A 21,476-nucleotide genomic window follows, 5' to 3' on the forward strand; every position below is an offset into this window, starting at 1 on the left:
AGCAGAACTGGGCACACTATTTCTATAGCACTCATGTAGGTGCTGTATACAGAGTAACTCCTGTTGGCCTCTTGGGACTGCATTCATAGTCTTCGTTGTAGCCCTGCAGTGGGAGATCATGTCTGCCCAGAATGACCAGGCATCCCTGTGCTGCAGGACATGGGCCCTCATCCTACAAGTACAGCCAATCCTCTTTGCTTTTACATGTAGGACTTTCACATGTAGGACCAGCATTAAGATGCTGATCACATGAGACAATTTTGAAGTAGGCAGGGTTCCTTTGAATTTCAGTCTTGCCTTTTTCCATTGCAAAATTAGATCCTGGGAGAAAAACAGGACAAGGGGGGATCCTATAAAACGTCAGAAGTAGAAGCTTGTAGTGAAGACTGCTCCAGAATATTTTGATGTTGACATCTCCTTTCTTCAAGACTCAGCCCTGAATATTCATTCTGCAGAAGTTACCATAATTTGCTGTGTTACTCTTCCCTGAGCACTATTATCTCTTATTCCATAAGGGTTGAGGCAAGGACCAAGAGGGTCCAATCCATCCCTTTACTGAAGCCTCTGTCTGTTGGCTAAAACTGTTTGAAGAAGCCACAAGGCTCACTTGGGGGCACAGAGAGGCCTGCATGCACATTAGCTACATGGGTTGATATGGAGAATCCATTCAAAGTGGAAAACATATTGGCCAGGCTGGCTCCACACCACAGCAGCATGCTCAGGGCTGGCTTAGTTTGCACCCATGGCCTTTTTAGCCTCCAGAAACCCTTTATGGACAGGAGACCATCCACTTGCCCAACTGCTAGAGCTCAAAGCCATCTACCAGTGCAGGTACCTGCTGTAGATACCTGCTGCCTTGGCTGTGCTGCTATTTTCCATCTGTCCTTAAGAGACGTGCCCAGCTTTGCTCCTGATTCTTGTGGTGTAGCTGTTGGAGGAAATACAATGGCATTAAGCTTGTTTCTTTTGATGGTGCCATTCCACTAGTGTTATGTTCTTCCAAGAAGACTCACAATTGCTCTGAACTCTGCTTTCAAATAAAAACTCACCATTTGCTCAGCAGTTTTCATCCCCAGGGCTTGCCCCTTCACCTGCCCAAATCCAACTGACCCCACAGCCTTCACAGCCCTGCTGATAGAGGGGGTCAATGGGGTCTGCAGGGTCAGACACCATCTCTGCCACAATTTTGGCACTGCAGGTACCCCAAAGTAGCTATTCTAGCATGAAACAGAATGACCTTGAAGAAGGATGGGCTGAGAGGCATGGTTTACCCCACCAGAGTTCACACATGCACATTGCCATTTGAGGTTGGTTTGGCATGACAGAAATTTTGCAAAAGGTCCTGAGTAATTCCTTAAATTAAAGGCTAATGAGGCTTTGGAACACAATGCAAAGTGTATTCAGACAATAGCAAATAAATGTTGGTCTGAGTATGTGTACAGTCACAGTGAAAGTGGCAATGTAGCTAGCTTTAATGCACAAGACTTACTAAAGAGCCCTCTAATATTGTAATTCATTGTTAAAAATGTCTGTGTGCCAGTCAAATAATCAGCTACTGAGTTTTGCTCATCTCCAGGACTAGTCACCTCAAAGGAATTCCACTTTAAAGAAGAGCAGTACAAAAATAAAACCTTTCTCATCTGGCAGACCTGTTCACAGTCTGCAATCAGCTGAGTACAGATCATGCAGCGTTTGCAAAGCTTTCTACTCCTGCTAACTCCACAGTGCCAAAACTCATACAGGAATGAGCTGAGACACAGGGCATCAGCAAGGCAGCTGTCTGCTGCTTTCCCAAATGTTCCATCTCTTGAAAAGCCACCAGGCTGCCCAGGGGGCAGCAGAAGGGTAGTCTAAAGGTCACAAGTCTTTCAACCAATCAAAAGGCCAAAGTCTGTATTGCTAATTAGACTTACAGAATCATTACCACTAGAGAGGATGAGCAATAGGAAAAGAACTCGCCTGGAGCTGAGCCCAGGTTGTTCTGCCAGAGCCAAGTGAAGAGGAAAAAAACTCTCTTTTAACTCTGAGATCTCCCCAGCCAGCATTATAACCACTATTCAGACAAACAACGCTCAATAGAAGAGGTTTCACTGTACAAGATTTATGGATCTTGTTTGTTTAATCTTAGCTAAGAGACTCACTTCTTGTTTTAAGTCATGTCCCTACCATTCTCTGCCCATGTTATAATCATTTTACCTCAATCTGTTCTCCAAATAGCAGCTGATTTTCTGCTCCTCTAGTGTTCCCTGTCCATGTTTCTGTCAGTAAGAGCTATCTTTTACAGTAGTTGAGTGACATCCTCTACAACAAGCTCTTGGCTTGGTATCAGAAGGTCTCTCTCATAGCAAAAGATCTTTCTCTTTACAACATTTTCAGATGTTATTACAATTAATGACACACTTCCTAACAGATGGGAGCTACTCTGCGTCATTATGGCCTTGGTTCCTTCCCAGTACTTTCTCAAAGGCTCAGAATCCTGCTGAACTTTTGCAACATTAAAATTAGATTCCCTTGCTTTTGTTAAATTCAGATAGGACTTCTGTATTATCAGGTCATCTGTACCTGGCCATGTTCTCTGCAAACTGTCTGCAGTCTGTACATCACACATGGCTATTCTGGTACCTTCACTGAAGCTGCCTCCTACATGTAGAGCAGGTTGTAACTTCTTGCCTTTCAAATGCCTTCTCTGGCCTTATAAATTCATCCTAGAGCCCTAAGAGGAATTCTTCCTTTACCTTCCAATAATCCTTTATTTGTTCTCTAGTCCTAGAGTTTTGCTCTTGTATCTTATGCTAAGGATTGATCCTGAAAGCATTTATTTGCATGAGGAAGACTTACTAATGCAARCTGTCTCTAGAGCAGATCTTCAGAGTGCTAGATAAGCCTGTGAAATGCCCCGTAAAAGCATTGCCCATATGAGCAACATTGTCAGCAGTAAGCCAGATCCAGTGGGGCACTGAGCACCCACAGCTCCCAAGCCACTGTTTTTTAAGATCAGCATGTGCATTGGCAGCACTGGTTATCACAAGAGCAGTAAGAGGCCCAGTGTAGGCTTGAGGACAGTGAAACTATGTTGTTTCCATCTCCTCTATCAGTAACTTGCTTTTTCCTTTCCTCCTTTCACCTCCATGTCTCCTTTCACCTCCATCTCCTTTCCTCCTTTTCTTCCCCCCATTCAAGTTTCCTCCTCTTCTACATCATGCTTGCTCTCGTTTTTGTCCCTGAGGGCTTCCTCTGCCCTCCTCTTCACCTGCCTCATTTATTTGCCCCCAGCCACATCCATTTCTCCTGTCACACAGCCAGGCTTCCCTGTCAGGATTTCTTCTGCTGCTTCTTACTCAATATTATTCCATAACTTCCTCCTCTCCTCTAGCAGTCATTTCTACAGGCTGTCTTACCTCTTCTTCCACTTGCCAGAAATCCTTTCCCTCTCTCCAGCAGTGCTCCTATCCTTTATCCTATTATACATTATCTTACTTTTTGTTTTTTCTTTGTTATTTCTCTCATTTTTTCTTTCCATTCCTGTTGTTCTTTCAAGTTACTTTAATCCTGCATAACATTCTTTAGAAATCCTGTGTCTTTTCTCACAACCCAATTACAAATCTCCCCTCTTTGCTTTTATTGCCATTGCAAGTGATGCTTCTGTAAGAATGATATATTCTGCTTTCCTCATTATCACTAGCCTCCTTTCATCCTTTCTAGAACTTACTTTGGGCCTACACTCTTCATGTAGTTTTCCATCTTTCTTCAAGTGATTCAAGTCAAAAGGTTGCCTCTACTTCTGTAGCTAAGTTCATAGACCCAAGTACCATTAAATTAGTGTACCACTGATAATAAAATCAGCAGGCAATGTTGCTACCACGTAACTTGCCTAGGATCAGAAACTTCATATTGTCTTCTAGCCTACCATTACTCCAGTGAAGTTTATGAGCTGGCATGAGGAGACATAACAGGCTCTAAAAAACTACCTGCAGCCAAGCAAAAAAAAAAAAAAAAAAAGGGCAAATCCAACAATACTGCAAGGCAGATTCTTCTGCAAATATGAGTATTTCTTAGCTTCTCTCTAAGAGTGGAATTGCTACAATACTGCATTTTTTGGTAGTGCAAGTAAATTCCTTAACTGTTGATATTTTTGATTGCCCTTATAAAGACAGAATGTTTTCATTACCATAAGGAAGGAACTAAAACAAGTGTACTACTTCTAATTAGCTATTTATTCCCTATTCTGTATTTGTACAACTATTTTTCTGTACTCCATGTAGTTGTTTGTTATCTTTTTTGCTGAAGTCCATCTTATTGATACCAGACCATTTCTCTAATGTGCTGAGGTTGCTTTGAATTCTGATCCTACTTCCCAAAGTGTCTGTATCCCCTTCAAGCATGCTGTTATTCACAAGTTTTATAGTACTGTCATCTGCATCACTATTGAACATATTGACTAGTAGTGAGTTCAGGATGAAATCTGTGAAACCTGGTTTAATAAGTCTTCCCAGCCTGACAGCAAAGTAATGGCAGTTACTCTAATCACAGCCTTTCAGCCATGCTCATTGTCACAGTTTCATCTAAACTGTATTTCACTAGTTTAGCAATGAAATCTACTTTTCCCCCTACTTATACTGAGGCAGACAGTTACACTGTCAAAAAGGATGTTAGACTGGTTTGACATAAATTATTACAAAGTTTCACACTGAGTGATCTTTATAATCTTGTTTTTCCTGGGGATGCTTACAAATGGATCATGAATTTTGGTCCAGTTTCTTTCCAAATATCAGAACACCAAGAGCCTTCTTTTGTCCCCYTTTTAAACCCAGGTTCTATATTTGCCTTCACCATTCCTCAGGGATATCACCCATCTATGACGAGTTCTCAGAGGTAATTGCTAATGGCTCAGAGATTGTATCAGCTGGTATGCTAGGTGCTCTTGGGGAAGAGTCATCAGGCTCTGTTGATTTAAATACATCCAATTTTTCTAACTGCTCCTTAAGATGTTTTTCCCTGATCTGCACTGTGCTGACACATTTAATTGGTCACAATTTAACTTTTCTTTGAAGACTGAGGCAGACATTAAACATTTCAGCACTTTCTGCATTAGCTGGTTAGTTGCTGCCCTTCCCTTCATCCATCTGTTTCTCCTATTTACATACTTCACTCCTGACACCATACCTGCTTACTCCTCCAGTTGGCAGAAGAGACCTCAGTAATGCTCCTTCAGCCCTCTCAGTCCCTTCCTTTCAATTTATATAACACAAAACTGAACAAACATGAACCCTCTGGATGCAATTTCTAGCGCATATGGGAAGGCTGAGCTTTTATTTGTACAACCTCGGGCACAGTACCAAGATCTCAGCTGGCATTACATTTCTGTGAATAATCAATATATATAGCTTTGTTTAAATGTTTTTCTTTTGTTAGTGCTCATGTCCAGATAAAAAAACAAAGGAAGTAAAGATTTAAACTACATATATATGTCTCCTGCCTTAGCTTATTTTGCATTCTAAGATTGCTTTATGTTTAAGTAATACTGGATTAAAATAGGCTTCTCATTGAATTTTCTGTATCATTCAAAAATAAGATGGTAGATCAGCTCTCATCTCACTATTTCTCAGATTTTGTAATCTGGATACAGAAACTAGCTCTCTCTCTCCATTTCTTTTCATAGATTTAACCACCTGCAGTAGCAAGGGGTGATCTTTCTTCACCAGCTTTAAACCTACCAAGCATAAGCATACATGACTGGACATAATTAGAAACAAATAAGAACTTGCCAAATGCCAAGATAAAGTGTATTCTGTGATTAATTTTCCCCAGTTTTGGATGGCTCACAAGCCATTCACAACTCACAAGCTTGTAAGTCTCCTAGTTTAAGTACAAATTAGTGAGTTTCCATCCTTTCCATCCTTGGAAATTAGTATTTTATACAGTGCATCCCACCTCTTGCTKTGTATGCTGCTGAATAAGGAAAGCTTCCTCTCATGGTGAGTTTGTTCTCTCCTCCCTCAGGTATGGGATATTTTTTCTCCCTGTTCCCCTACCTCACTTTTCCTCCTTCCTCAAAGCACTTGTTTAGACTCTGGATTACCTCCGAGTCTTCACTCAGACCCATCGCACTGCCTACACACTGGCATCTCCTGCATGCTGTTAAGGTCTTCCTAATTCATTTGCAAATCAAAGGGACATGTCATGGCAACTTTCTGTGGTCCCCCTGTCCTCAACCCCCTTTCCTTCATTTGGGGCAGAGAAGGGGAAAGCATTCCCTGGCTACGTCCGCCACACACAGTGCAAGGCAATGCAGAGAGTCTGGGCTCATTCCCAGCCAGCAGCCCGCACACCTGCACATGGGAGTGCTCGATAGCCCAGCGAGGACCCAGGGTGACACGTCACTTGTCCGTGGGCCAAGTGCCACGTCTGCCCCGCGCCACTCTCCAACGAGCAGGCACCCCTACTCACCCAGAGCAGCCTGGGTATCTCTGTACCACAGGACTTTCACTGTGCAATGAGGAGGCACCATCTGAGCCTGACCTCTCCTTTCTGCTAGTTTGACAACTTCCTCTCTGGCGTTACCCAGTGTTTCTCTCYGTCTCCATTTCCCCCATGCAGCCTCTTCCTTTCTCTTTAGTTTCACCTGGCTCATAGGCTCTTCTGCAGACTCAAGCTCTCTTTGCCCCTTCCTCTCTTTTTCTCTGCAGAAAYCTTCTGTATATTGGTGTAATACAACTACAAAACACGTCTCACCAAGCTCCTTCCCACCTCTTCTCTGTTTCCTTGCTTGACACCAGCCAGTGTGCTTTCTGCCTTAGCATGATGTTGATACATGAACCCAAGTCATTAACCAGTGATAAAACAGAGGGCAAATGAAAGCTAGTCAAATATTTAAGCATAACTCTTTATTAATAGTTAACTTAATCTGTTAATAATCTTGAACAATAATCACTTTTAAGGGTAAGTACTGTATTCATCATTGTCGTAACAATGTGTTTGGCCTGGGGCAGTCCTGAAAGGTCCATCTTTTCCCCTATCCCTGGATAAGAATGCCTTCCACAGCAAATAATTTTTTTTTTAAACCATGGAATACATTACATTTTGGCCTTTATACAAGGATCTGCTTCTGCATCTCTGCCTTTGCCATTAGCATGTCCTCCCCGTCAAGGCTCTGTCCTCTGCAGGAAGCTGGGTTATCTCCTCTGCTCTCTCCTGGAGCTCCTGCCTCATAGATATTTCTTCAATGCCTTGTCCAGCTGTGGTTTTACAGGGAAACTAAGAAGTAGGCAGCTCCTGCGGTCTCCCTACCTGGTGTGGCACAAGGTCTGTGCGATGAGAGGGGTGCAGGATCTGAGGCACTGCACAAGCTGCCCACCAGTGGTCTGTGCAGCGTGGACTGGCTGCTCCCTGAGGGACAGGGAGCCTGGAGTCAAGCATGATAACATGGCTGGCAGGGATGAGGGAATTTTCATTAATTTCATTCATTTCTTAATCAGTTTCTTCAGAAACCCCTTTCCAATAAAAAATGGCCACTAACTTCAGCAAAAGCGGGCTCAGCAAGCTCGACATCCTCCCTTACCTTGCATCAATGGTAGGATAGGCTGCAGATCATCTGCCCCGTAGCACAGTATGAGCTACAGAAATTACTACACCAGCTTATAATAGTAGAAGGCTTATATCTGACAAAATGAAGTACATGGTGGTGTCAGAGGATGGTTGGGGAGAGTGTACAGTCTTTCTGCACTGGAGAAGGGCTGGGGGCATCAACCATGCATGAGATGATAAGCTTCAGAGGGAACAGGCATCCTGGGTCTCTCTTTTCCAGGTGCTGGCTGCCGGGCTTTCCAGGGCAGCGGGTGCTTCCACTCCAGGCAGCAGGTTCAGGTTCAGTTGCTGCCCTTAGTCCATGGCCAAAATGTTGCAGTGACGCAAGTGACTGAGGGGCAGCAATCATGTCACTGTCACATATAAACAAAATTTCGGGCGACAGGATTGGATCTGACATCTCTTCTCTGGTCTGCCATCCTCTTAGCGGATGTAAGAGTACCATAAAGGGTGAGGAGGCCAGAGTGTCCCCAAATTTACTGTAATTTTCCTTTTTTTAATAAAAGGTGTTAATTGATTTGGGCAGTGCTGCATGTCTCCCATGTGGAGACCAGTGGAACCAAATCCTTCTGAAAACATCATCTGTAAAGACTTTGTTAATGATCTGTCAAGTGACACTCTTTGAGTTTGACGTATAAAGACCGCAAAGCATTTTGCGAGGTTGATAATAATACCACGCTGGATTGTTTCTAATTGTTGAATAGCGAGCTGATTTTTATTGTCCATAACCCACATTGCCCAACATGGACAAAAAGTTGTCCTGGAGCTGTGAGTCTCTATGTCAAAGGCATGTCCGCACACTGAAGGCTCCTCCCCACGTGCTGGCTAGCCCCTGGTTTCCCAGGCTAGTGCTAGCCTGACCTGATAAACCCGTCTGTACTGTTCCCTGAGGATATCCACCTTCAGACTCAGGAAAGGCCATGTGAATCTGGCTCCACTGCTTCCAAATCCAAGGTGGTCTGTGCAGAGCCAGCTCAGACATCTTCACTGCAGCAGGGACATCCTTCATAGAAGTACCTGAGGAACTTGCTTTGCCCCCATCACCCTGCCATCCTTGTGCCACAACCACTTCACAGTTGCCATCGTTATCCAAGGCATGTGGATATTACAAAGGTTATTCTTGATTCTATAGAAAGTTTGTAACAGAAGAGGAAATCCCTCCCACACTCTAGGCTAGTGGCCAAGTCACTGGCCACTCCTCTCTACTCCCTTGTAATACATCTCAGCAACTTACATCCACCCCTTTCTACAGGAAAATACCCCAAATCTTAGTTTTTCCTATCTTGATTTCATTCTTTGGGGAAGAAATGTTCTCAGATCCTCATAAGATTATCCTAATAAGATTGTAAGATAGGCCACAGTCTATAACCAGTATATTTCCTTCCATAGAGAAAATACAGAATATGATTTATAGATATGAAATATAAACTGTAAATCAAAATGCCAAAATGGGTAGTGACCTGTCTCATACTTGCATGGTTGCATTCAAAATGCTTTGAGTTCTCTGGCACACATTTCAAATGTGCACCTGACATTTCTCTGGCGCACATCCTGTGTAGCTGAACATTCACAAATGCTTGCTGAGGCCTTCAGATTTTATGTTTGGACTGTCTCTTTAAAAAATTAGACATGGTTATCCTAACTCTAGAGCCCTCTCTGCTAARTTGGAGGGACTATGAATGCCATAGTAAATCTCAGACTTCTTTAAAAAAGGATTAAATGTCTTTTGCTTTGTGTATACAGCTCTATGAAAATCTGGTCTTGGGTGAATGTTTTTTTCATAGTAATCATAATTTATGGTTAGCCCCCTACAACCAGTAAGTCTCAGCCTTTGGGACAGTGATAACACAAGATCCCTTGAAGCAGTGGGAGAATCAGAGGGAATAAACATGGCTTTGGAGAGTGCATCACCCCAGCTGTCATCAGGGGCCTGAGAGCTGCTCTAGCAATGCACAGAGAGAACTGCGAATAAATGCAAGTTTGCTCCAGTGATGTTTGTTGCTTTTTCATAAAGTGTCTCAGTGAGCTTCATGAGCCATGAAATGCCTTTTGGCACTGTAACTGTTAGGAGTTAAATATTGACACGGAAAAAAAGGGTTGTTCATTATTCACTGAATTTTACCTCAGGAGTTATTGGTTTATTTTAAAAACAACCTGTTATCCAAATGGAGGCAGGAGCAATCCCGCCATGGTGCATGACTGCATTGACAAGCAGTCACGCTGAGCAATCTGTGACCAATCTGCGGACCGAAACTCCTGACTGCAGGCTGTTTGGTGCAAGCACTTATGGACAGCAAATGCGTGGAGAGGAAGGCATAGCAACCTGCGACTGATTCACAGCCAGAACGGGCAGGCTAATTGGGTCCCATAATGTAGCTGCCATTGATCATTTAACCAGCAGAGCACTCTTCAGGAAGGGGAATAGAAAAGCTATTGAGCAGACAGAGACAGGGCTTCAAATCGCAGCAACTAGAGAAATGAGTGGCAACAGGTAAAAATATTTTGTTGCTGTAGAAGGAAGTAGAAAAGCAGGGGAAGCGCAATGACTTCAGAGCTATGAAAAGGTGAATAAGATTGGTAATAAGGTGCGAAGGTGCTGAATCAAAGCACAAATGAGCAGTCTCCTGCGGTGGCTGGAGCATGGTCATATTGTGCTGATCTGTGATAAGGAATAAAGCTTAGTTTAGAAGAAGTGGAGAATCACATAGAAGGAACAAGAGGTACCATGTGGGTTCGCCAGGTGTAGAGGAAGGGAGAATATTCAGCCATGAATTATAAGGCCATGCCTTGATGGCTCCTTTGACAGGATAGGTTCAGGGCCAATGTGAAGTGTTAGATAAGCTCTATAAAGAGAAATGGAAATCAGAAATAGCAAGAATGTGGCCTCCTTTCTCCCTGTTTGAATACCAACATTATTCCTAAACAGCCAGAAGTTTACTAGGGCACTTTGAAGTCATGTAAGTAGGTCAGATCTTTGCCAGAATCTGCTTACACTCAAAACATGTGAAAAGCTTCCTGACGGCCGAGTGATTAGAAGAGGGCAGGAGCGAGACGTGTCAGAGTGCAGCCCAAGTGTGTACCTGCAAGGCAGAAGACTCCAGTTTCCAATCTCGACCGCAGGTCTTGGGGCTTTTGTGCAGCCTAATTGCCCCATGTTAGTCTCCTCATGGGAGGAACCGGGGTGGCAGTCCCACACCTCTACGGGTAGCTGTGTGGGACTGCGAGGAGGAGGAGGAGGAGGAGGAGGAGGAGGCAATGACTGTATAATGATGGCTGGCAGGAGAGAGGGAGGTTTGCTGATTTGTGATCCTGAGTCGGAGGGAGGCTGTTAGGAAGTGTGAGGGGGCCCTGCAGTGCTGAGAGCCGCAGTACAGACCTGCCATTAGGAAGCAGAAGCTCTAGATTAAATTGGCATGGTAAGTGCTCAACGGCAGCACCTTTCTTTTTGGAAAAACAGCCTCAAAATCACAGCTGTCAAGCAAAATCAGCTACACCGGAATGATAAATGATGTAGGTTGGAAAAGAGTAAGAAATCTGCAAATTTTCACACCTTTCAAAACTCAGGGTTTGAGGGCAGGGTGAAATGTTTGCAAGCAATTATTAAGGCAAGAGCATTTTGCTGCATAGTATCTGGGGTGAAGCAGTGCAAAGGATCTGTTCCTGGGAATAGCAATGGTGCTGCATGGCCAAAGCTCTGGAAAATAGTCATCTGCATACAATTTTACTCCTAGCTCTCCTCAGGGAAACACAGAATGGATTCTGGAAAGAAACCAATTCCATTTGGCAAATGCTTCATTTGAGGGTGAGTCAACAGTACAGCTCAGTGTGCCCACCCCTAGTCTGGCCATATACAGAGTTTGTCTACTTCTCCTTAGCACCAGAAAGATTAATTTTCCCTATTGGTTTCAGGAGTTCTCAGCCCAGGGGAAATCCATCCTGCAGGGCCTGAGGTTTGGCCTCCACTCACCAAAGGAGTGATGGTGCTTGGATGGTAACAATCATTATTACAAAAGAAATTTTCCCTCTGTAAATCTCGAGAGCACGATTTGAAATATATGCTAATAGGCAAAAAGTCTCATTAGTAGAGTGGATTAGAGTTAGTGTTTGTTACAGAGATAAGCTAATTTCTTAAACTTTTAATTAAATGTGGCTTAGAAGTGTTAAATGTTTAAAATGTTGTTTTTACTCTTAAGCTAATACTTACATTGGTAAAAGTAATACTTTTTCCTTTAGTGATTAAATAAAATATTGGCCAAACACCTGAGAAGGGCAGGAACTTTCTTGACAGCCAGTTGAGAGACAATATGAAAATAGACACAAATATTTCTACAATTTCTCTTATTTTTTCCCCAGAGTATTTTGAAAATATTTACCTCTCATGAAAATAATGAATTACCTCTAACGAATAGATTCAATGCTATAAAGAGAACTGCTCACATATACTTTTTCCTATTCTTTTGTCACTTTGAGTACATTGTATTTCTATTTTGACAATGTATTGTCTTTGCTGGTGTGTGTACATTTATATAAGGCTTTCCCTACATGAGCAAAAGCAAAAGATTACCAGTTGAGGCTGCTGAAGTGCTACGCTCTTTTGTCAGTCATCAAGTCAGGATTTATATGCTTAAAGAGCTTGTTGCTTGTTTTGTCCCCACAAGAATGCCAACTAAAGCATGCCACCATACACCTTGTGACAGAGTCTGAAATTATCACACAGGGTTGCRTGCTCCTCCGGGTCAGAGGAGTTGCACGGTGCATCTCTGACACCAAGCAATCCTGAGACTGCGCAAGATGCAGAAGATGGCCATTGGCTAAGCAAAGACAGCCCCATCTGCCGAGATCCCACAGGGGCCTCGATGGGGTACGAACAGAGGTCATGGAGCCTCTAGGGTCAGGTGAGACCTTTGCTGGATTGCAGAGAAGGGTTTTTTGCAAGTCCAATGTGTTAGTCTGCCAACAGTAACCATATGGCAAATGCAGTAAGGCTAATTTGTGGCTGAAATACTGGTTATGATAACCAGCCTGCCATAGCATCCCCTTTTAAGCAACAGTTACCATGCAGGAGACTACAGAAGCTTGGCTGCAATGCACGGTTTCCCACGTGTCTGTCGGCTAAGACTGCGTGTTATTAAAGTGTGACTCATAGGAATGGCATGGACTGTGCACAGGGGCACGATGTTTTATGGAGGTATTAGTCTAAGGTGGGTGGACTTCTTAATAGCTGCATTCGTAGCTGCCGCAAAATCAGAAATTCCCTGGGATCTGGAAAGTAGACAAAAGAAAAGTTTTTGAGGAAATCAAAGCAAATCAGGTCTGTCACTGGATACGTTCCTCTTGAAGACTGAATAGGCCTTAAATAGAAAACTAGCCAGCATCACCCATGTCTGATTCCAGGTACACGTGACACAAGACAAGGTGGTCTGTGCTTCCCGCCCAGCCACCGCCATGTCTTTTCTTCCTGATATTGCTAAATGGCGTAATCTGGAAAGGTGACTGCTCTCTGTGACCGTTGTCTCATCTCTTTTTTTCCCTTTCCTTTCCTCTCCGCGCAGCCGGCTGCAGAGGCAGAGGCGGGAAGCCCACGGCGAGGCGCACAAGCAAGGCAGGTAGGCGAAGCCCTGCGCCGTGGCGCCGGGCCCTCGCTCTCCCCTAAAACTTCGGCGCTGGAGGGGACAGGTGGCCGGGCGGCGTTCGCAGGGATAAGAGGGGAGCTCAGGCCGGCTGCTCTYGGCACGGGAAGAGCCACCGGCTGGCGGCTGGCGGCAGGAGGGCTGGCAGCGGCGCGGGTGAGGGAGCTCACCCCTGCGGCAGGGGCCCCGCAGCGCCCTGCCTCTCCATTGCCACCGCAGTCTCCTCAGCACCGGCATTAAGCGGAGCCGAATTTAGAGAGCCGCAAGCGTAGGGCTGCCCAGTGGGGGCCGGTTGGCGTGGAAGCGCGATGGCGGCGCAGGCAAAGCCTCTTCCTCCCCCAAGGCAGCGGATCCCAAACCTCCCCGGCTCACCCCATGCTGTAGCTCCTGCTGGGACACTTCCCTTTTTGTGGTCCAAAAGGCAGAAGTGAAAAGCTCTCAATTACATCACTTTAGACAAAAAATGTCCTGTCCAAAAAAAACCCCCCAAAACCTTATTTTTAAACTAGCTTACCAGTTTTGTGAAAAATCCAGTTGTTTCACTGGAAAGATATTTTTACTTTTCAATATTCAATGAAGACTTTAAAAGCAAAATGAAAACAATCCTATTTATTTGTAATGGAAAAAAAATTTTGTATGGCTTTCATCTTCCAAAAGCAAAACACTTTAAACATTTTCTTTCGGCAGGCCGGAACTGATTTCACTCTTTATATTCTGATCGTATTTCTGTCCTCTTCATCAGCTTCAAAATGGAAAAATTTTAAAGAGAGTCAGTGAGAAAAAAGAAAATTAACCAGTTCTTTAAAAAGATTAAAAACTATTGTTTTAACGATTTTATTTAAAATAAAAAAGCATTTATTTCTTCTCCCATTTTTATCAGAAATTAATAAATAAAATCACTACTCAAGATAAAAATACATTTTAAATATCTTTATGTTTTTATGTATCATTTATACATATAATATATATTTTTTATTTTTAAAATTAGCCACTGTAATAAGGATATTTCAAAACAGGCAAAAATTAAGGCAAGCAAAAATGATCCCTATTGTCACAGATATTGTTTGAAACTGAGCAGCTGCATTCTGTGACAGGCAAAATAAATAAAAATCACCACAACCACAAAACATTTGAATAACAACTGAGAATGAAAAAGCCCTCTCATCATATGCCCTGAACAATGCCATTTCTATGATTATAAGATAAGACTTAAAAAAAAAAAAATTAAGAATAGAAATGTAGTTCTAAACCCTTCCCCCCATCTCCCCATATACTTTCAACTAAACTCTTTGTTAAGGAGGTTACAAAAGTGATAGACAAAGGCCAGAGTGTTGATATGGTAGAGTTAGGTGTCCATGAAATATTTGATTTAGACTTAGGAGACCTGTGAAAGTTAGTACCAGACAATATCATATAAATAGATAATGTATCCATAGTAAATAGATTAAAAACCAGTGAACTGGTACCTCAGATGCTCGTTGCAGATGGAGGATTGTTACTAAAGCACATTGTTTACAACAGGAATGTGAAGAAATCTATTATCTGCTGAGGGCTACTCAGTATCTTTTGTAATGAGCTGATAAAACACATGAAACAATTGCTAGTGAAGTTTATAAGAAACATAAAACTTAATGGAGAGGCAAATAATTGTCAGATTTTTGTCAATCCTACCAAGAAATCCAGATCCCAAGTTGCTTGAACAACATGCATTTTGATGGCTAAATGCAAGGTCATTAGGAGCAAGGCACATAGGTCCCAAAGGATGAGACCACACTTTGGAAGGGAGTTAACCCATGAAATTCATCATAGATGAGAACAAGCAAAAGCAGTGAGTAAGGAAGTATAAATATCACTGCCTATGATATTTGAGCAACTATGTTGAATCTCTAAAATCATAGGAAGGGAAGGGATCCCCTGAGTCTCCAGATTTCATCCCCGATGACTGCATGGACCATCTCTCTGACACAAACACAAGGAATATCCCCTCCAAACCTTGGTTTAGGAGAGCAGAACCTCACAGCTCTGTTGAGACAGAAACATTTTAATTTTGACCCTAGATTTATTCATTATTGCTTTGTACAGTTTAGTTTGTTCTTGTGCTAACGTTGTTTCATTTGACTAGTCCTTTCACTTTACCTTCATTCACCCCAATGTCATATGAGCAGACACATTCCCTCTCAGCTTTCCTTTTGCTAAACTAACCCCTCTCCCATCTCAGGCTCTGCATTGCACTGCTCATCCTTCCCTCTACCTGTTTCAGAGAGAGCTTTCATCAGTGATCAAATCTACTCACAAATCTCTAAGAACAAGCCAATGACCGGCTAAAAGCACTCCTGGGTCTCAGCTGAATATAAACCTTACCTAATACACGCTACAGCCACATGAGTCTTTTCACAGCTCAGAAGGTCTCTTTCTGATATTCCACTGGCCCCCTTTCTTCTCTGTCATTTCTAGACAGCTGTGGCTCATAGCCAAATATTTTGTTATTAAACACCAGGGGCATGGAAGTGCATTTTTGAATTACTTAACTGCACCCTATGCCTGCTACTTTACTCCTCAAGTTCACCTACTTCCTTCTAGATGTTGACAAAGAGGAAAAGACTCTGATAAGAGCTGTGAGAATGGTTCAATTTCTGGGACACATGCTTTTCATTGAGACAGGAAAGAAATGCAGTGAATTTTTTGTAGCAAAAATAGAGTTTAGAAACTGTTTTGTTTTGGCTTATAGACATCTGGCTTGTGAGGTCACTTCTATGTAACAAAATAGGGGCAAGATGCTGGGACAGAGGCTGAATTAAGTAAATCTAAAGCAATCACACAGTCATGGTTTAAGAGGCAAATGAGCAAGAATGGGCTCTAGTTTTAGGACTGCAGAGAAACAGCATATTTCTTACAGGCACTGATCAGGGCTCATAGCTGTGCTTCTCTTTTCCTGGTAGCCCAATTCTAAAACGAAGCCCCGACATCACCAAATCTCYGCTGACAAAGTCAGAGCAGCTGCTGCGAATAGATGACCATGACTTCAGCATGAGACCAGGTTTTGGAGGTATGAAATATGCCTATTTGTCAGTGGTATTCTTCACCATAGCTTTTTAATACTATAACACAAAGTTTTACCAACAAGCAGAACGACAAAGCAGAGCCTTTTCTATCTCTAATTTCTGTTATTTTGTGTTGTGGATTCATGACACATTTGGAGGGATAGGGTTGCAGTGAAATAGCCTTCCTCCTTGCCTGAACAAATATCTTTATCAAAGGCATGGAAATGTGAATAGAGGCAATTTAATATTCCTGGTATTCAGCAACACTTTCTTCTGACAAAATCAACTAGAACAGCTTACATTTATTCCTAGATGACAGGAATTCTAGGACTTTGTCTTACTATGACAATGTGTGTGCATAATCAAATGATGTACCATATTTACAGACCTGGCTATTTCATTTATAATAAAAAAGAAAATATTTTGACTGCTGTGTGTTGATACTTTGCTCACAGTTTTGTGGCTGTGTGCTACAGCAAGCTAAGCTTTTAGAGAAATAGATTAAGGAGAACATGCTTTCTTCAACCTATCGGATTAAAGAATGTTGTAATTTATCTACCCTTTCTGGCTGACAGATGGTCATTCAAATCCAGGATACCATTATATTCTCTGATAGAAGAAGATTTTATTGCTAAATGCTCAATATACAAAATACCAGCACGTTCAATTATTTTAAAATGGTTTCAGTTTCATAGCAGTCCACTAATGTGAACATTATTTGTCTTGAAAGATCTCCTGTGCTCTAATTGCCAGAGGTATGGAGGGGCTAGTCAAAGTCTAGAGGAGAAAGAAAAAGCAAAAGCCCTGTTATGTCCCATCATAGCCTGATCCTTCCCCTCAGGAACTCCAGACCCAGTGGCACACGCCTGTGTCGTGTAACACGGCCTCTCCTTCATAGGCAGCCCTCATGCCTTCTCATCCACAGCCAAACAGTGAATGATGTAAAAGCAAAATACTTGGAGTAGCTCTCAGGAATCTTATTAGTCTGAGAGGAGAGCAGAGGAAGTGAGGGGAAAATTATGACTAATTCTCCCACATCCTTTTAACTGCTCCTCCATGGCTCTGTGTATGAGTGGGATGTGCTGGAGGACTGTCAGCCCTTGACTTAAGCACTAGAGACATTATTTTTAAATTTTGAAAGGACAGGTGTAGAAAGAAGGTCACATCCTATACTGAGAATCAGGCAGGTAGACCCAAGTGCTGCAGCTCCACCAAGATTTTCTGYGTTTTGAATGCATTGCAAAGCATATTATAGCCTAAGAAATGTGTATGTTGATTGTTAGAAAATGTAACAGTAAAAAGCAAYATAGTGGAGAGGAAGTCAGTAATAGGTCAGTCTAATTGCTGATTTTCATTGCTATTAAGAAGTTTTTATTATGAATTCCAGTCACTGCTACCATCAGTTAGTTTATTATTGTTTCTTTTCTAGACTGTACACCAATTTTTATCTTTAAGATATGAAAACCAGGTGGTTACTTTGTCTCACCAAGTTTATATTTTCTCAACTTTTTCTCCAGGCCCTGCAATTCCTGTTGGGGTAGATGTCCAAGTTGAAAGTCTGGATAGTATTTCTGAAGTGGATATGGTAAGAATCACAGTATTGTTGAGGTGGGAAGGCACCTCTAGAGATCCTCTAGTCCAACCCCCCTACTCAAGCAGGGTCAGCTAGAGCAGGTTCCCCAGGACCATGTCCAGTCAGATTTTGAATATCTCCAATGATGGAGACTCCACAACCTCTCTGGGCAATCTGTTTGACCAGAATCTGCCAACCACTGACCTTAAACTACCATTTTATCTCTCTAAATGTCTCGAAGCAAAAGGAAGAAAAGTTAATCTGACCTATTTTCTCTAGGACAAAATGATATAGTACTGCCAAAACTGCCCCAAAGGATTTGGGGTTTTATGTTTTGTTAAGAAGTGGTAAAATTTGAAAGGTCTGAGGAGAGGAGAACAATTAATGTATTAGTTTCATTACACTTTGTGTGACACATTGCAGGCGCAGTCTTGGTCCATCCGTGTACTGAGCTGGTCAGGGGCAAGCTAGCTCCAAACCAGAAGCCATGTAGCTACCATTAGAGCAACGCTGGTTCAGACTGGTAAGTCCTGCTCTCTGCAAGGCAGCTAGAATGAGCAACAGCCTATACACAACAGTGACAACATACCTGTCATGTGACAGCACTGCTGTGAGAACAGAAATGTTTGCCATTTAAATGTCACCTCAAAAGACAGGCTCTCTCTTCAGTCAAATTACTCATTCCACTGGGAAGTGCATGGTCACAAGAGGCTGAAAGTTTTCTAAGGGCAGAAGTTTCTCTAGAATCTGCCTTCAGTTCATTAGCAGTTGTATCACCCCTGTTGCGTACAGAGGACCAATATAAGGCTCTGTAGGACCTTCCTTAATCTTTGTGCTGATGGTAAAGAAGGATTTCAGGGGCACACAGGACTGATGGTGGCATTCTGCACCGGCTAAATTCATTACTGAGTCTTTCTCCTTCATTTCCTATCCACCATGCAATTAGGAATGTGAAAACTGCCAATTTTCAAATACTCTGAAAGTGCTGTGGATTTTGGCCTTTATGATTTTTGCTTGAGAAGCTTTTTTCATCACAAAACACCACTGAAAGTAGGGTGTGATTTCTGGAAGAGATTCTTCTTGGAAATATTTTGCATACATGCATAACATAACCAGCCATGCAGGAGAGCAGGAACACAGAAGGAGAATGGGAGATGGCCTGCCATATACACTGCAAGATTTACACCAGTTTTATAAATCCTTTCAAAACCCAGTGCTTTTCAGACTGACCCTGTTAGATCATTTCTGGAGTCTCAAAATGTCTCAGTTTTTGCTTTGTAAGAAAAAAAAATTCACAACCCAACACAAAATACTTTTCAAAATTTTTCGCTATTCCAACAAATGTATTAACAGTTCTGATGATTTCACAGAAAGCCCAGACTTCTCTGTATTCTTAATTAACGACTACTATAGGGCTAGAAAGCTCTCATCTGACCTCTTCCCGTGTCTAAACCAGGAATACAGTTTTGTGGCAGCACAGTCAGTGTTTCTCATTTGACTGCATCCAGGTTGTTGCTCACTGGGTGTAGTGTCCCTGCTCTGTGGTCTGTGGCCAGCCAAGCTCCTCTTACCTCAACAGCAGAGTCCCACTGATGTCCGTGGTTTCAGTGCTGGTCCCATGCCAGCAATTTCTGAGAAAGCTGACGTAAAAGTGCAGTGTGTGGGATGAGTGGGGGATCAGTGAGGTGAGAGAGAGCCTTTGTCTCTCCCTTGGTCTGACAGAAAAAAAAAGAATCATTCAGCCATTTGGTGGGAATGTTTCACCCACCAAGGTTTCTAATCCTTCACGGGAGGCTTCTGAGTATATTGAGTTATTTCCAATTGACTTCTCTTACCATGTGGTTGAACTAAACACTCCTGCCTCAGCGCTGTTGACCTATATGATTCAAAATTTGTGAGTCAGGCTCTGCTGAAGGTCAGCGAATGTTTATTCTTGCCCCATATGGCATAGAAGTAGCCAAGTAGCCATTATCAGTAACTCCTTCCCAGATGAGAGGCAGTAACTGAGAGGAGGCAGCTCTGTGCTGGGGTGTGTGTGTGTGTGTGTGTGTGTGTGTGTGTGTGCGAGCACGCACACACACGCACATCCTACTCACATTCAGGGCTGAACCAAACAGGACAGCTTACAGCACTGACAACAGTGCAGGTTCACCCACCTGACTTTGCCCTGCCATGGGCGAGAAATCCTTGTACAGACAGGATATCATATTACATCATGTCTATCCAGCATCAAACATACACTTTGCTGGGGGATTATAACCCTGGTCCTGTCCCTCCACCATGTAATTTTAGCTTTTGTGTGGGCTGGAATATTTGCATTCGGCTTGGACTTCAACCACTCACAAGGTGCGGTAGGGTTACAAAGCTGAGGCACATCAGGATGCATCTGGAGGCTACACAGAGTCTGTCTGTGTGCACATATTTCCCCAACTCATTTGAAGGCCTCCAGCCACCTCCTGTGTTTCTAGTGCTCTTTGCGCCCTGACCTTGAGACATGGGAGCTCTCAGCTTTTGCCTCTCCTAGCGTGTTCCCAGCCCTGGTGGTTGCGGAGAAAGTTTGTGAAGGTGGCCAGAGAGCCTCCAAAAGGCTTGAACACTCAAAGGCAAACAGAAAGAACTCAACATTCATGATTTCAAAATTAAAAAAAAAAAGCTCAGTTTTTAAGCAAGCATTATGATTTTGAGGGATTTCCACTGGTTTTTGAATGCTGCCGCTGCTTCTCACAGTGTCCCCCACTCCCTTCCTGTGGCTCAAAGGAGGAAACATGAGCCTTTCCCATCTGTCCCAACCAGACTGCTGCTGCATGGCCAGCCAGTGCCACCTAGATGGCCAACATTCCTAAAACACCTTTCTCCCTGCTGGTGCTGTAGATAACATCATGCTACAACACCCAGTCACATGGGAAAAGTACTTTACAGCCTTAGGGAAAAAAACATTCATAGTCAATTTTGGCTGTTAGCAAAACAGCGATGAGAAAGACTTTGAATGTCAGAATGAATTCATTTTAACTCATGCAGCTTTATATAAAAAGGCCATAGTGCTTTGCAAGATCATTGCTTGTTTGCTTTTTGAATGAACATACATCAATTACAGAGTTCTTCACTGTGTACTAAATTTCAGTTTGCCGAGTTAAATATATCAAGTTTTCCTTTTCTCCTACTTTCTGACTATTCACAAGAAAGTAATAAAGTAATAGATGACATTTGAAAACTTCCTTAGGATGTCAAAAATCAGATAATTTTTGTCCAATTCATTTTAAAATTTGTAACAATCTATTATGGGCAATTGACTCTGAAATTAACAGCTTTTGTGGGCTGTGCGGGGCAGCCGTTTTATCTGGAGGAAAGATAAGAAGAAGAAAAAAAATCAAATTGTTACCCCAACATTGTATGTTTGTTTGCAAAAATAATGGGAAAGTAAATAGTGTCTCTGAGAAATGAACCAAAAGAAGAATGAGAATTTACTCAGTTGTTGGTTGGGAAAATTTCAGATGACACATTATAAAATATTGTGGTTCCCAGTTTAATAGCAGAAAACCAGGATTGATATAACATTTCTAGTGAGAGCTGAAAATACTTGACTTTTCCACAGCAACCATAAATGCAAATGTTTATGCAAGAAAGTGGGGCTTCTCTTAATTTATTACT

General features: G+C 42.6%; 1 protein-coding gene across 3 annotated transcripts in view; it reads left to right on the plus strand.

Annotated features, from left to right (window-relative positions):
* The window catches only part of LOC112974973 (gamma-aminobutyric acid receptor subunit rho-1), a 33,985-nt gene that overhangs the window by 2,461 nt on the left and 10,048 nt on the right, over positions 1-21,476 (plus strand). The window contains exons 2-5 of one of the 3 annotated variants that reach the window (XM_026084504.1): positions 3,041-3,047; positions 13,147-13,190; positions 16,154-16,260; positions 17,773-17,840. In XM_026084504.1, coding sequence (XP_025940289.1) covers positions 3,041-3,047; positions 13,147-13,190; positions 16,154-16,260; positions 17,773-17,840 — 226 coding nt within the window. Of the gene's footprint in view, positions 1-3,040; positions 3,048-13,136; positions 13,191-16,153; positions 16,261-17,772; positions 17,841-21,476 lie in introns of all 3 variants that reach the window. The other 2 variants (XM_026084503.1, XM_026084505.1) reach the window with 2 other exon arrangements.

Source organism: Apteryx rowi, unplaced genomic scaffold, assembly GCF_003343035.1.
Source record: "Apteryx rowi isolate R43461 unplaced genomic scaffold, aptRow1 scaffold_643, whole genome shotgun sequence".
NCBI classification, from domain to species: Eukaryota; Metazoa; Chordata; class Aves; order Apterygiformes; family Apterygidae; genus Apteryx; species Apteryx rowi.